This window comes from Phyllostomus discolor, chromosome X (assembly GCF_004126475.2).
Source record: "Phyllostomus discolor isolate MPI-MPIP mPhyDis1 chromosome X, mPhyDis1.pri.v3, whole genome shotgun sequence".
NCBI lineage: Eukaryota > Metazoa > Chordata > Mammalia > Chiroptera > Phyllostomidae > Phyllostomus > Phyllostomus discolor.
Window position 1 is genome coordinate 74,770,572 of NC_050198.1, and position 15,394 is coordinate 74,785,965.

General features: G+C 38.3%; 1 protein-coding gene across 5 annotated transcripts in view; it reads left to right on the plus strand.

Moving 5' to 3' along the window:
- LOC114504538 (X-linked inhibitor of apoptosis) overlaps positions 1-9,968 on the plus strand; it is a 36,411-nt gene extending 26,443 nt beyond the window's left edge. For all 5 annotated transcript variants that reach the window (XR_004901017.1, XM_028522208.1, XM_036016672.1 and 2 more), the window contains 2 exons: positions 643-843; positions 5,324-9,968. Coding sequence is in view for 4 of the 5 variants with exons in the window: in XM_028522208.1 (XP_028378009.1) it covers positions 643-843; positions 5,324-5,517 (395 nt within the window). In the remaining variant the exon portion in view is untranslated. The remainder of the gene's footprint in view (positions 1-642; positions 844-5,323) is intronic.
- Positions 9,969-15,394: the final 5,426 nt, after the last annotated feature.

Sequence of the window (15,394 nt, forward strand, 5' to 3'; positions counted from 1 at the left end):
ATGTCTTTGGTAGATATGCGCATCATTTTTAATACTCAAGAGTGGAATTGATGAGTGAGTGGGTATGATTCTCCTTTTTAGCATTTTTTTACATAACTGTATCCTACTTTGAGCATCATAAAAGTGAGTTTTGGTTTGCTTCCTTGCCTCAGCTGGTTCACCCCCCTTATCTATAGAAACTAAGTCTGAGAAATAGGAAACTGATACGTTCAAAGTCATACCAGGAGGTCCCCCTATTTCCCATTAATTTTTCCAAATAATTGCTAGGGACTTGGTAAAGAAGACATCCGCTCTTTAAGTACCTTAGGTTGGTTGTTAATGAGAACATGTGATTTAAAAAATGTTCAGATTTTTTAAGCATTTAACACTTACCTGTTTTACTTTATTTTGCACTATTTCATAAAGTCATTAAAGCATCAAATCTTAATTCATAGTGCTGCAAAATACTCCATTTTCAGTTGTAAAATTCTGAAAGTGATCCTTCAGTGCCTAAATATTTCAAAATCTTCTGTTCAGAGCAGCTTTGGTTTGTTGGGGGGTTTTTTCTTGCTGCTTAAATTTTTTTTACTAAAGTTTGTGTTGAGTTGTGTTAATGAAAATGATTGTTTCAACTGTGTTCTTCCTCACCGATTTTCATTTCAGATGATACCATCCTCCAGAATCCTATGGTACATGAAGCTATACGAATGGGGTTCAATTTCAGGGATATTAAGAAAATAATGGAGGAAAAAATTCAGACATCTGGGAGCAACTATACATCACTCGAGGTTCTGGTTGCAGATCTAGTGAGTGCACAGAAAGACAACACACAAGATGAATCAAGTCAGACTTCCTTGCAGAAAGGTATGCCTGGCTGGTTTTAAAAAGCAAGAGACACCTAACAGTGCTTCATTATGGATAGTATCTTAAGGACTTCGTGACCCATTAATTTTCCTCCTCTCACATCCCCCTTAGAATAAACATTTTGTAACATTTTATTATGGAAAATGTCAAACATCTTCAAAAGTGGAGAGAACAATATAATGAACCCTGATGTACCCATCAACCAGCTTCAGCAATTCATAGCACTTTTGAAATCTTGTTTCATGTCTTCCCACAATGTTTTTTTTGTTTGTGTGTGTGTGTTTGCTATAGTATTTCACAGTAAATCCTAGACTTCCTATATATCATTTACCTTGAACACTTCAATACATATCTAACAAGGACTTTTTAAAAAAACTTTAGTATTGTGTGTTAGTCTGCTTGGACTGATAAAAGAGAATGCCATAGACAGGGTGGATTAAACAGCATTTATTTCTCATGAATCTGGAGGCTGGGAAGTTTAAGATCTAGATGCAGGTAGATAGAGTCCCTGATGAGAGAACTCCTTCCAGGCTTGCAGGTGGCTGCCTTCCCTGTGTCCTCACATGGCTGAAAGAGAGCACTCTGGTTTCTCTTCCTTTTATTTGTTTGTTTGTTTATCTGTTTATCTATTTATTTATGTATGTATTGTAAGGACATAGATCCCATCCTGGAGCCTCACCCTCATGACCTCATCTAAACCTAATTAGCTCCCAAAGGCCCTGTCTCCAACTACTGTCACATTGGCTGTTAGGGCTTCAAAATATGAGTTTTGGGGAGATAGACATTTAGTCCATAACATAGTATGATCACACTTAAACAGTATGAACACTTAAAGCTAGAGTGAAGTATTAGCAGAGGTAAACTATTAATCTGGGGGGGTGGGGATCTATGCCCAGAGCATCACCATCTCAAGTAAAGGGCTCCATGCAATGCTGAAATAAGGTAGAAAAAGTAGAGTTGATATCAGCATTTGGTAGGCATGACATTTCATTCCGTTGTGGTCTGTATAAGGAATCTCTCAGTCAGAACCAAGAGAAACCTTAAAGATGATATAACTTTCATTACTTCAGTGAGAAAACGGAAGTGCAGATGTGCTCTTGCCCAAGATCACTCAGATAGTTGGGAGTGAAATTCAGGTTTCTGGAGTTCTGGTCCAATGTTAATTTTTTAATTAAAAAAATTATGGTGCAATACACATAACAAAATTGATCATCTGAACCATTTTTAAGTTTACAGTTCAGTATTATTAAGTACATTCACTGTTGTGCACCCAGCATCCAGAACCCTTTTCATCTACAGAACTGAAAGTCTGTACCCATTAAACAGCAACTCCCCATTCCCCTTCCTGCCAGCCCCGGGCACACAGCATTCTGCTGTCTGTCTCTCTAAAACCGACTACTCTAGGTATCTGGCCCATTGTTATTTTCTACTCACTGCAGCATCACATCCAAAAGTAATGTATAAATTACTTTATTGTTTTCCTCCCGTTTTTAAACTACAAAGCTACTTTTAATACTTTGGGATAAACCCCACAGGACTAAAACACACTCAGGAGGGGTAATCCCTTCACACACTGCCCCCCCCCCAGGAATGGTTCATGGGAACAGAAGCTATCTGGGGGGAAGGAAGAGCAAAAGAGACCCAGTATAGACTTAAGGCAAAGGCAACGCCATCAGTGCTGGAACCTTGGAGCACTACAGGAGGAAACTTGAGTATGGTGGGGCTGGTTCCAGGCACATAGGTAAAGGACAAGAGGTTTGGATACGAAGCCACCAAGGTACTCGGGTTCCTCCTCATTTGCCTTTTTGTGCTGCTGCTGCTGCTTCCTGATCTCCAGCCCCTTTGCTTACCGAGTGGCAACAGTAAGCCCATCATCTTGGTGCTTTTCCTTAACCACGTGGCTCTGCTCTTTCATATTCTTCTGGTTGAACTCAGGCTGCTTATTGCTGGTTGTGACAGTCGCAAGAATATGTGTTTCATTCTCACTTTTATATGATGTAAGTCAGTTTATAATGCTGTCCCTTTACTTAAGTTGTTTCCTTTGTCCCGAATGCCTTTTCCCTGTCTGTATACCTGATTTCATTCCCCACTGCCCTCCCCTCCATTCCCTAAATCCATCTTGTGAACTAACCCATCCTTCAAGGCTCAGCACAGAGGTCATGTCTTTAATGTTTTCCCCAGGACCCACAGCAGAGTTCAGAGCTTCCACTTCTCTACTCAGTACTCTTAGAGCACTTATAACATTATTTTTGAACTGCTTTCCTTTTTTTTTTTTCCTGCCCATTAGACACAAGCTTCTTGAGCCTAGGTGCTTTATGTTCTTGTCTCTGGTAAGTTCCAGGTTTGGGCCTATAGTTTTCAGTATGCCCAGAAGGTTGCCTTTTAAGAAACAGGAGATAAACAGTCTTTTCTAGTCCTGGCTGGCATAGCTCAGTGGATTGAGCGCGGGCTGCGAACCAAGCATCGCAGTTTCGATTCCCAGTCAGGGCACATGCCTGGGTTGCAGGCCATGGCCCCCAGCAACCCCACATTGATGTGTGTGTGTGTGTGTGTCTCTCTCTCTCTCTCTCTCTCTCTCTCTCTCTCTCTCTCTCCCTCTCCCTCTCTCTCTCTCTCTCTCCCCCCCCTTCCTCTCTAAAAATAAATAAATAAATAAAATGTTAAAAGAATAAATATGGGGGGGAACAGTCCTTTCTTACACCCCTAGTCAGGGAAACCTTTCTGAAGCACAAATCTGAACATCTCTCTCTCTAGGTTAAACCTCTTTGCTGGCTCCTAGGGCCCTGAGAATCAAGTTCAAACTCCTTTACATGGGTTGCCAAATGCTTCAGGATGAGGCTCCTCCTAACCTCTTCTGTAGCCTCATTTTGTGCTGTTTCCCCTTCAAATTCTGTTCCTGAGTCTTACCTGTGGACATGTAGGCCCTGTTCTGTCTCTCCCCTTGGAGTCTACTTACACTGTTTCCTCTACCTAGAACACCCTTCTCCCTCTCCCTAATTTATTCCTCTAGGAGGCTTTCCCTTTATGTGTTCATCCATGCACATACTTAACACCCTTCTCGTGTTCTTCCTAACACATTCTAACTACCTTTATCATCACACTGTACTATAATTTCCTGGCTACTTGTGTCACTTACTTGTCTGTGAATGATTTAGGGGTTGAGGTCTATATATGTAATTGTTGTATCTCTAGTGCCCAGAATCTATTTAGGTGTTCAGTAAGTATTGGTTGAATAAAATTAAACCATTATTTCCCAAACCTCTTCTCATGATAGTGTTCCCCAGGAGTTTAAAAGGCATGCCATGAAAAAAGGAGCTCTATTATTAAATAAGGAGATGTGTTACAAATTTCTAAGAAGGGACATATACTACATTATACATCCCTGAACTTGAAAGCAGTGGTTTCCAAATGCCAGTGGGCTCAACCCCAAATATTCTAGATTTGGGAATAGGGCCTAGGAATCTATCGTTACAAATGCCCCAAGTAATTCTCATGTGAGGCCAGATTTAGAAATCACTGGTATACAATGATTACAGAGATTGTCCAAGTACGTAATGCATTTGGAATAGTGCCTGGCACATGGTAGTAAGTGTTATATTACTGTTAACAGCTGCTACTGTTGATTTTGTCATTACAGTTATATAAGACCACAAAACATGGCTTTTGTGGCATATTTGTTAACTTTTCAAAAAACCTAGTTTGGGAAAGGCTGAATTAATAAGCAAGTACTTCACTACCATCCATATGCTGAAGACACCCAAATCTCTATCTGTGATGCTGACTCCTGACCTCAAGACTCGACTCCCCAGTTGCCTGCTGGACATGTTTATATAGATGCCCTGCAAATGCCTCAAAAATGTCTTGAAAAGCCCAGACCTGTGCCTCCTTTTATATTTCCTATTGGCATCACCATCCCCTTGTCAGCCACCCTAGAAATATTGAAATCAACTGTACTTCTTGTTTCTTTCTCATCCCTCACATCCAGTCAGTTGCCAAATCCTACTTGTCCCACTTCAGAAGTGTCCCTCCAACGCCTCCATTCCTGGAATGAGCCATACTGTTTTTTGTGCAGCACTTCTTTTACCTAACCCTTGTTTGTCTGCCTGGCAGATTGCTGGCCAGTTTAAATGTCATTCCTCCACTTCCCTGCTCCCCCCACCCAGCAGCCACCAAGCCATGAAGCTTTCCCCAACTAGTCTGAACAGAAGAACTTGTTCTTTCATCTTGCCCCCAAGCACTTGGTATATATCATTATTAGAGCACTTGCCACTATGTATTTTGTGCTTACCTTCATTGACTCAGCTCACCTCCTTGTCTCCTACCAGCATTCAAACCTCTTAAGAGCAGATGGCATGTGTGAGTCATTCTGTCTCCCAATACTTATTTAGTGTCTGACACGTAGTAGAGGTTGAAATTGTTTCAGTGAATTTAAACAACTAAGAAAGTCTACAATTAACTAATTTCTTTTCTCTTTGTACAGAGATTAGTACTGAAGAGCAGCTAAGGCTCCTGCAAGAGGAGAAGCTGTGCAAAATCTGTATGGATAGAAATATTGCTGTAGTGTTCATTCCTTGTGGACATCTGGTCACTTGTAAACAATGTGCTGAAGCAGTTGATAAATGTCCCATGTGCTACACAGTCATTACTTTCAAGCAAAAAATTTTTATGTCTTAATCTAACTCTACAGTAGACGTATTGTGTTCTTATTACTCTCATTGAATGTGTGATGTGAACCAAATTTAAGTAATCAGCATTGAATTCATTAGCATTTGCTCCCAAGAAGAAAAATTGTAAACTGCAGTGTTATAGTTGGCAATCTAAAATTCGAATTTCTGGATTTTCAGAATATTCACTATATTATCTATCCTTTTTCTTTCCTACTATTAATTGAAACCCTAGACTAAGAAGCATCATATTGTAACCGATCACAATGTGTATTTGTGGTACACTGACTTAGCTTCTAAGTGTAAGTGAATTAATCAACTAAATTTTCCATTCTTTTCAGATAGGCCTAGCAGGTGGAGTATTCTTTGTAAATGTGGAGATTGGGGTTAATCTCTCCAATCACATACTTTGTTTTATATGAAAAAGGAGTGAACTGTTCCACCCTGGTGGAAAGATAGACATTATTTTTAGATGTTATGTTAGTCTCTATGCTCTAGATTTTGTCTATTTTCTTTTAAAATTATACATACATACTTGGGTGGATGATTTTACACAATGATTTTGCCATTGTTAAAAGGGTATTAATGATAGAATGCCATCTAGCCTACATGTATCGAATGAGCCGAATGAAAGTTGTGTGCATTTTATTGTATGTATAGAACAACACATTAGAAAAGATAGGTACCAAACTGTTAAATGTGGTTTCTCTTGATGGGGTGGGGGGTGGGTCCCATAGGGGCTTTACAGGGGCCTTTCACTTTCTACTTTTTTCATTTTGTTCTGTTTGAATTTTTGTAAGTATGTGTTACTTTTGTAATCAGAATTTTTAGAAAGTATTTTACTGATTTAAAGGCTTAGGCATGTTCAAATGCCTGCAAAACTACTTAATGCTCAGCTTTAGTTTTTCTAATCCAAGAAGGCAGGACAGTTAACCTTTTTTGGTACCAATGTGAAATTTAAATGTCTTTGTTTGTCCTGCTTTGTGGATGAAAAATATTTCTGAGTGGTAGTTTTCTGACAGGTAGACCATGTCTTCTTCTCTTGTTTCAAAATAAATATTCCTGATTTTGTAAAATGAAATATAAAATATGTCTCAGATCTTCCAATTAATTAGTAAGGATTCATCCTTAATCCTTGCTAGTTTAAGCCTGCCTAAGTCACTTTACTAAAAGATGTTTGTTAACCCAGTATTTTAAACATCTGTCAGCTTATGTAGGTAAAAGTAGAAGCATGTTTGTACACTGCTTGTAGTTGTAGTGAAAGCTTTCCATGTTGAGATTCTCATAATCTTGTAAAGTTTCATGTGAGTTATTGCTGTTAGGATGATTAAGATGTATATAAGACAAAATGTCATGTCTTTTCTCTACTTAACATTTTTTGTTTTCTTGACTAGTAATAGTAGTAGATAACTCTGAAGTAAATGTTCTCTCAAGATCCTTAAAAACCTCTTGGAAATTATAAGCTATTGACAAGGAAAGAAGAACATTTGTTTAAATATTAAAGACAAAATAAAACTTGAATAAGAATCAATATAGATAAAAAAACGAAAGTTTAAAAATCCTTCATAGAATACCCACCCAGGCTTTTTTTAAAAGATTAGATTTATTATTTTTTTTAGAGAGAGAGGAAGGGAGGGAGAAAGAAGGAGAGAACCGTCAATGTGTGGTTTTCTCTCGTGCGCCCCCAACAGGGGACCTGGCCCACAACCCAGGCATGTGCCCTGATTGGGAATTTAACTGGTGACCTTTTTGTTCACAGGCTGGTGCTCAGTCCACTGAGCCATGCTAGCCAGGGCCCACCCAGGCTTTAATTACAAGATTCTCACAACGACCTGTTGTTGTAGAGATGAGTGAAGCATTTTACTGCAGAGAAAAGTACGAGATTAAGACTTAAAAATTATCATTGTTGTATTTTCTGAGAAAGAGTATTGTCATGTTCTCCTAACCTCTGCTTATTATTACTTTAAGTGGTATTCATTTAAAGCATTGCAAATTTAAATGAGAATTTTTAAAATAACAACTGTCCTGTTTTGTTTTACTATTATATATTTATTAAGTTAAAATTTGCATGTGTAGTTTAAGCTTTAAGTTGAAATTACAGGGAGAGAAAAGTGTTATTTAAAGTTTTCAAAAATGTGTTTTCCAGGACATGTCAGCTCCAAGTCAGGTAGTTAGTTCAATGTAGTTGTTGGCTAAGGACTCAATTGTTTTAACATAAGGCCTTTTCTGTTCTGGGAGCCTCAGTTGATTAAAACTCTTCTTTTAAAACTTACGTGTTTAGAATTAAGCAAGACCTTTTTTTCTCCCCATGACTTGTGAAATTTAATGCATGAAGTTGATGTGACTAACAAGTTTATTTTAAGAATTGTTTAGAAATGCTGTTGCTTCAGGTTCTTAAATCACTCAGCACTCCAACTTTTAACCAAATCTTTAAGACTTAACCAATGTTTGTGTTCCCACTTTAAAAACCACTGGATTCTCACTATCTAACATGCAAGAAATGATCACTTACAAGGTCAAGAATATAAGCAGATCCAAATCTGCCTCTCCTCAGAGTAGTTTTCAGTATCTACATGTAGATACTCCTTTTGTGTATAAAGATTTCAAAGTCACCACCTATTTTACTACATTTAGTCACTCGAAGAGTCAAGTTATTTGTAATAAATAGTTATCTTTATTCATAACAATTTGGTGTGTTATCAAAAGCTTTATTTTAATTTTTGAGAAATGGGGTTAGTGTTTATAAATTCCAGTTTATTAATTAATGGCTTTATATCACCTTTTTTGCTAGATTTGTTTTTGTGTGTGTATGTGGTATTGCTTTTTTTTTCCTTTGGTTAGGATCTAAGAGGAGGTAGGTAGGGTGGGTATAGTAAGTGTATATAATGTGATGTGGCCCTGTGTATTATGATCTTCTGTGTTTTTGTTGTTCTGATATTTAAGTTTTGATAGTTGTTTTTCTTCTTTTCATTTTAGTGGATAGGATTGGTATTTTGAACTCTCTGAATGGGAGACTACCACCACAGCATTATTTGCATGTATTGTACCCTTTAGATCCAAATCATTGTTTTATTTCCTGGTTACTCAGATGTTGAATATGGAAGGAGGGAGTTAAAACGTGGGAGAAATGGGATTGGTTGTGTATCATTTCCATTAAAGAAACAAGAAAATAGGAGGGAATATTGGACAGGTGTAGTTATTTTTAGTGAAGTCTGCTTTTTAAAAAAGAGATAGCCATTTCTTCATCTGTGAAATGAGATTAATGCCTATCTTACATTTGTGAGAGTTCAAGATCAGGTATGTAAAATACCTGCTATAAATACTAGTCTCCTTCCTAATACTCTGTTACCCTTCTGGTTTGCCTTGACTCTGGAAATGTGGGCTAAAATTTAAAATAACTCTTTCAGTGACTCTTACTCACCTTTTTTGGTGTTCCTCATAGTTAACATGTAAACTACAATAAATAGATAGGTTAAGTAAGTCCTTAAAGATATTTAATTTTTTTTTAACTTGGAAAATTTGTCAAATTTAGTTGAGCTTTCCTAATAGAAACAATTGGCTTATTCACACCTTCATAATCAGTTTCAGTTTGAGTCATCTACTTAGCACAACGTGAATTTCACTGGCAGCATAATAGAATTATGGGGTGTCAAAGCTAAGAAGTGACCTTAGAGAGCATCTAATTCATCCCCCTCATTTTACAGATGAGGTAAACTGAGGCTCAAAAGGGAAGTGATTTGTTCAAAGCTGTATAGCTAATTAGTGGCATCCCAGACTGGGACTTAGTTTGAAGGTGAAAAACTTGAAGCTAGTTTTTTCAGACCTCCTCAGGTCTGAAAAAGTGTATTTTTCAACTATTTCTTTTATACCATAACTTTCACTACGTATTAAATGACACTTTATAGCTAATACAGTAGGACAATCTTAAATACATATATCTTCAAATTGTAATACTACATTAATGTTTGGTGGTAAGATTCTATTTTGAAGTCTAAAATCTGCAGATATGTGTATAGATTTTTTTTTGCATTTACTGTGTTCTTAATGTGTATCACTAATGTAACATTTAAAATTACTGTTTAAGTATATATTGTCATTTTGTCTGTGCTTAGTTACAGATTTGCATTTTTGATTTGATGTAACAAAGGCTTTTATGCAATTTTTGTTAGAAAATTTTGCATTTTTTCATTGCTATTCTACTTTATCTAACCTGAGAGAATGAATGGTTGATTGATATGTCATTGTATTAGTGTTGTGAATAATCGTGTGAAATGTTTTGAGATAGAGTATTATATTTGTGAATACAATTTTATGGCTTTTTTTTCACGTAGTAGAAATCTTTCCATCAGTATGGAAAATGAAGAAAATTACTTTCCACTGCATAATCTGGCAGTCATAGATTAAAGCTTATTTTTCTGTGAATAAGACGTATTCAATAAAGTACTATTCTTTAAAATGTTATCTTATTACTTTGTAATATGTTGTACTTTTCCAGAAAAAAATAGCCCTCCTAAAAATACTCAAATGTAACTTCCTTAATACACCCTATGCCATTCAGCCAGGTATTAAGGTACACATCAAATCATCATTTTTTTTAAGAAGACATCCATTTTCATGATAATTTATAGAATTCTGTAAGTGCATGAAAGTTGATTTTTAAAATACATAAAAAATATGAACCATAGTTAACGCTCCCCTCCCCACAAAGATTGGCTTGGTTGTCTCAAGACAGTATAGTCACCATAACAAAGTTTGAACAAGCAGGGGACCTAAAAGCCACTGCCCCTTTGAGGCAGGTGGCAGAAAAGGATTTTTTGGGTCTGTAGAAGCAGTGACCCAGAGACTTTCAGAGGCTGCCGGCAATCTGATGCATAAAAAGGGAGGGGAATAAAGGATCTGTAAAGGCAGAGTGTTTAGATATAGGTATTTCAAGTAGCTATTTATCCTACCCATTTCTGTCCACCACGGGGATTTCTAAATCAGGAGCTGCATTTCAGGCCTAGTCTATTACAGTGACTATGTTATCACTGTTTCTGGGATTACCATAAAGACCTTGTTTTTTTTGTTTGTTTTTGTTTAAGATTTTATTTTTTATTTTTAGGGAGGGAGAGCGGGGGAGAGAGAGAGAGAGAGAGAAACATCAATGTGCGGTTGCTGGGGGTTATGGCCTGCAACCCAGGAATGTACCCTGGCTGGGAATCAAACCTGGGACACTTTGGTTCCCAGCCCGCACTCAATCCACTGAGCTACGCCAGCCAGAAGACCTTGTTTTAAATGCAGTTCACATTTCTTCTTACATGTCAACTATATTTTCGATGAATATCGATGAAGATGTGAATTTTCTAAGCTTTCTCAAGGAAATTTAACTTACACAAAAGTAGAAAGTGTAATAAACCCCATGATACTCATCATTCAGCTCCAACAAATATCAATATTTTACCAATATTGTTTCATTTAGGATCCCCCTCCCTTTTTACTTTTGCTGGTATACTCGAGAGTAAATCCTAGATGTTATGTCATTTCTCCTGAATTACCTTATGTACCTATACCAGATTAGAATTTTTTTTTACATAAGTATGTGAATTTCAACTCTCACTATTACTGAATTTAAATGGACATCTAAAGAACTAAAATCAACTTTATTTCTTCTTTTAAAGATTTTATTTATTTTTAGAGAGGGGAATGGAGGAAGAGAGGAAGAGAAACATCAATGTGTGGTTGCCTTTCACACACCCCCTACTGGGGACCTGGCCCATAACCCAGGCATGTGCCCTGACTGGGAGTCAAACCAGCAACCCCTTGGTTCACAGGCCAGCAGTTAATCCACTGAACCACAACAGCCAGGGCTCAACTTTATTCCTTTTATTGGGGTAAATATACCTCCTCAAAACTGATATTATTTAAAATTACTTAAACTGTCTTCTCACTATTTCATTTACAGTTTGCTTATAGACTGTAGAATATGTACTTCTTAAAAATTAGGAGAACTGTATGGTGTAAGGATACCTAGTGGTTCTCAAAGTAACAGTCAGGACCAGTGGCATCGGCATCAGTTGGGAATTTATTAAAAATGCAAATCATTGGGCCCCATCTCAAACTTGCTAAATCAAAAACTAGGGTGTGACCTTGCAACAGTTTTTCACTCTTTAGGAGGTTTTGATGCAGGCTGTAGTTTGAAAACCAGTGGAATGTGGTATGGGGTCTGAATCCACAAATAAATAAGTGGCTGAAACCTGTAAATTAAGTGGATCTCTGGAGATGATTATTATCCTCATCTTTCCTTATAATTCATTGCTTATCCAGTCCCATCTTTTCTCCTGCTACCAAAACATGAAGGCATAAAATCACCCTGAAGATCCCCTCTGATTCTACATTTCAACAAACTTGCATACAGTACTCTGAATATCATAACAAAAATCAACCTTTAGACCTTTCACTGCTAAGCTCAGAATAGCCCCACATTGCTCATTGTCATTAAACTATACTCCAGTCAAGCAATGAAAGGTTAACTATTTGAATTTACAGCCAAGATGGCAGCATAGGTAAACACAGCTCACCTCCTCACACAACCACATCAAAATTGCAACTGAAATATAGAGAACAACCATCACTCAGAACCATCAGAAATTGAGTTCAATGGAAGTCTGACAACTGCAGATTTAAAGGAACCACATCTATCCAGACTGGTAGGAAGGGCACGGATGCAGACCAGGCTGATTCCACATCCACGTGTGGATAAAAATTTGGGAGGGATATCTAGGGAGTAAGGAGTCCCAGGCTCCCCAGCCCAGGATTCCAGTGCCAGGAAGATAAGTCCCCACAACTTATGGCTACAAAAACCAGTAGGGGACTGAGTCAGTGGAAGAAACCTTTGGAGTTCCAAGAAGTTCTTGAACCCACACACGGACTTACTCAGACTCAGTCCCTCTGAGCTCCAGCACCAGGGTAGCAGCTTGAAAAGCACCAGTGGCATACGGGGGAGAGCTGAAATGTCAGGCATCAAGGTGGGAGGTGAGGAATGGCATTCTCCCAGACAGGTGAGTAGAGGCCATTGTCTGTTTTCTGGACCCTTCCCCCACAGAGCCATAGAGCCAGCAGGCTGGTGCCATGTCTGAGATTCCATCAACCTGGCTTAATACTCCCACCCTAGAGATCCCCAGTGACTCTGTCCCACCCAAATTAAGGGCCCACCCAAGGTGCTTTTCCATATGAATTGCTGTTCTTGGCTCATGCTTCACAGCTTCCTAAATCCTCTCAAACAAGCAACAGCTGGCTTCAGTGAGTCCCAGGCCCCCACTAGTCGCAGCCAGCCTAGATTCACAATTTGCCTTTGCCTGGGAATCTCCAAGCCCAGCAAAAGTAGCCTTCATCTCAGATTGCTCTATAACTCAGGCAGGGAAGCACTGGGCAAAACATAGGTTGGGGCTGACCTTGGCCTGCACCACCCAGGAAACCCCAGGGCCAATGCACCCAGTGGACAGATACAGACCACGTCATAACAGCACCACCTTGTCCCTGCACAGCTGATCCTCCACAGAGGGCAGAGGGTGGTGGTCAGTGGTCACAGCTAGTCCTTGCAGTTGACTGGCCTGGGTAAGTCCCTCCCATTGACTTGCCAATAGCAATCAAGGCTCAACTACAAGAGGAGGGTGTATTCAACCCACATGAAGGGTGCACCTCGAATACCCAGCTTGGGTGATTGGGAGGCTGTGCCACTGGACCCTAAAGGACACCTACTACATTAGGACACACTACCAAGACAGGTAGTCATAGCAGCTCTACATAATACATAGAAACAAACAGGGAGGCTGCCAAAATGTGGAGACGAAGAAACATGGCCTAAATGAAAGAACAGATCAAAATTCCAGAAAAATAACTAAATAAAATGGAGATAAGCAATCTATCAGATGCAGAATTAAAAACACTGGTTATTAAGGGTGCTCAAGGAACTTAGGACCTCAGCAACACAGATAAAATCAAGTCAGAAACAAAGGACACTAGTTAAAATAAAGACCAATTTACAGGGAAACAACAGTAGAGGGGATGAAGCCAAGAATCAAATTGATGATTTGCAACATAAGGAACCAAAAAACAAGCAATGAACACAACAAGAAGAAAAAAAGAATCCAAAAAAAAAAAAAAAAAAGGATAGTGTAAGCAGCCTCTGGGACAACTTCAGGCATTTCAACATTTGCATCATATGGGTGCCAGAAGGAGAAGAGAACAAGAAATTGGCAATCTATTTGAAAAAATAATGAAAGAAAAATTCTGTAATTTGGTGAAGGAAATAGACATGCAAGTCCAGGAAGCACAGAGTCCCAAACAAGATGGATGCAAAGAGACCCACTCCAAGACACATTATAATTAAAATGCCAAAGATTAAAGAGAGAACCTTAAAAGCAACAGGAGAAAAGCAGTTAGCTACCTACAGGATAATTCCCATAAAAAGTACAAATAAGTAGTTACAGAATAGCCGTGGGGCTGTAAAGTACAGTATAGGAAATGGAGTAGCCAAAGTACTTACACACATGACCTGTGGACATAAATAATGGTGTGGAGTTTGCCCGAAGAAATGGGAGATGCTGGATAGAGGGGGTCAAAAGGAGAAAATTGGGACAATTGTAATAGCATAATCAATAAAATATAATTTCTAAAGAAAAAAAGGTTTAACTATTTGAAGATTCTTAACTGCTAGTGAAGCAACAATCAGTTGATATTGTACAGAAGAGACCTGCACTTCTAGAAAGAGCTAAAGCTTCAGTGAAATGTGAAGAGTTAAGTTACAATAATAGAATTTAAGAGTTAGAAGGAGTCAACCTGTCTAATTCATAATAACTAACAGTTCTGAATACTTTTTAGGTCTGAAATTTTTAAAGAATTGTGCCACAAAAGACCCAAAGAAAACTTGGGAAGTGGTCTTGGATCTCTAAGGCCTTCAGAGTTGCATAAATCCACACTCATAGGTCAATATTGGTCTCTGTTACCAAAGGTAACTTTTTTTAATGGAAGATTTAAAAACAGTTTTTATTGATTGATTGTAGAGAGAGAGAGGAAGCAGGCGAGAGGGGGGAGAGACAGAGAGAGAAACATCAGTTTGTTGTTCCACTTATTTGTGCATTCATTGTTGCTTCTTGTGTGTGTCCTCACTGGTGATTGAACTCACATTCTTGGTGTATCGGAACAATGCTTTAACTAACTGAGCTACCCAGCCAGGGCCACCAAAATAAAACTCTTAAGGTAGTTAAGGCTAGATGAAAGTGGATTTAGTTTTCTTTTCTTGCAAACCGCTAATTTGCTTATAATAAATACAATACTCCATAACTGGCCATTTGGCTTTGTATGGGGCTAGTCTGCTTAGAGTTTTTTCCAATCTTACTCTGTTTAATTTGAGATTTCCAAGACCCTATATGCACCATAATTAATGACAGCCCAAGAAATATTTTCTGGGCTCATACTTGTTAACTTTAGGCTTATGAATAAATATTGGGAAAATATTAGTTCAAAACAAATAAAGAATAAGAACCTAATAGAAACCAAATTTTTATTATTTTCCTTTTAATTTTCCAGAGACTTTTTAGTAGTTTATTTTTTATTATGTCCTTTCCATTACCATTTATCCCCCTCATACCCTCTTCCACCTCCACCCACATCCTCCCAGAAGAATTTAAATTTGCAAAAAGAAAGAGTAAGGTATGATTAATTGAGGTAATAGTATTTCAACAATGATTGTGCTGCCCTGGGTGCTGTGGCTTAGTGGTTTGAGAGCCAGCCTGCAAACCAACAAGTCACTGGTTCAATTCCCAGTCAGGGCACATGCCCAGGTTGTGGGCCAGGTGCCAGAGTTAGGGGGCATGCAAGGCAGCCAATCAATGTTTTTCTCCCTCTCC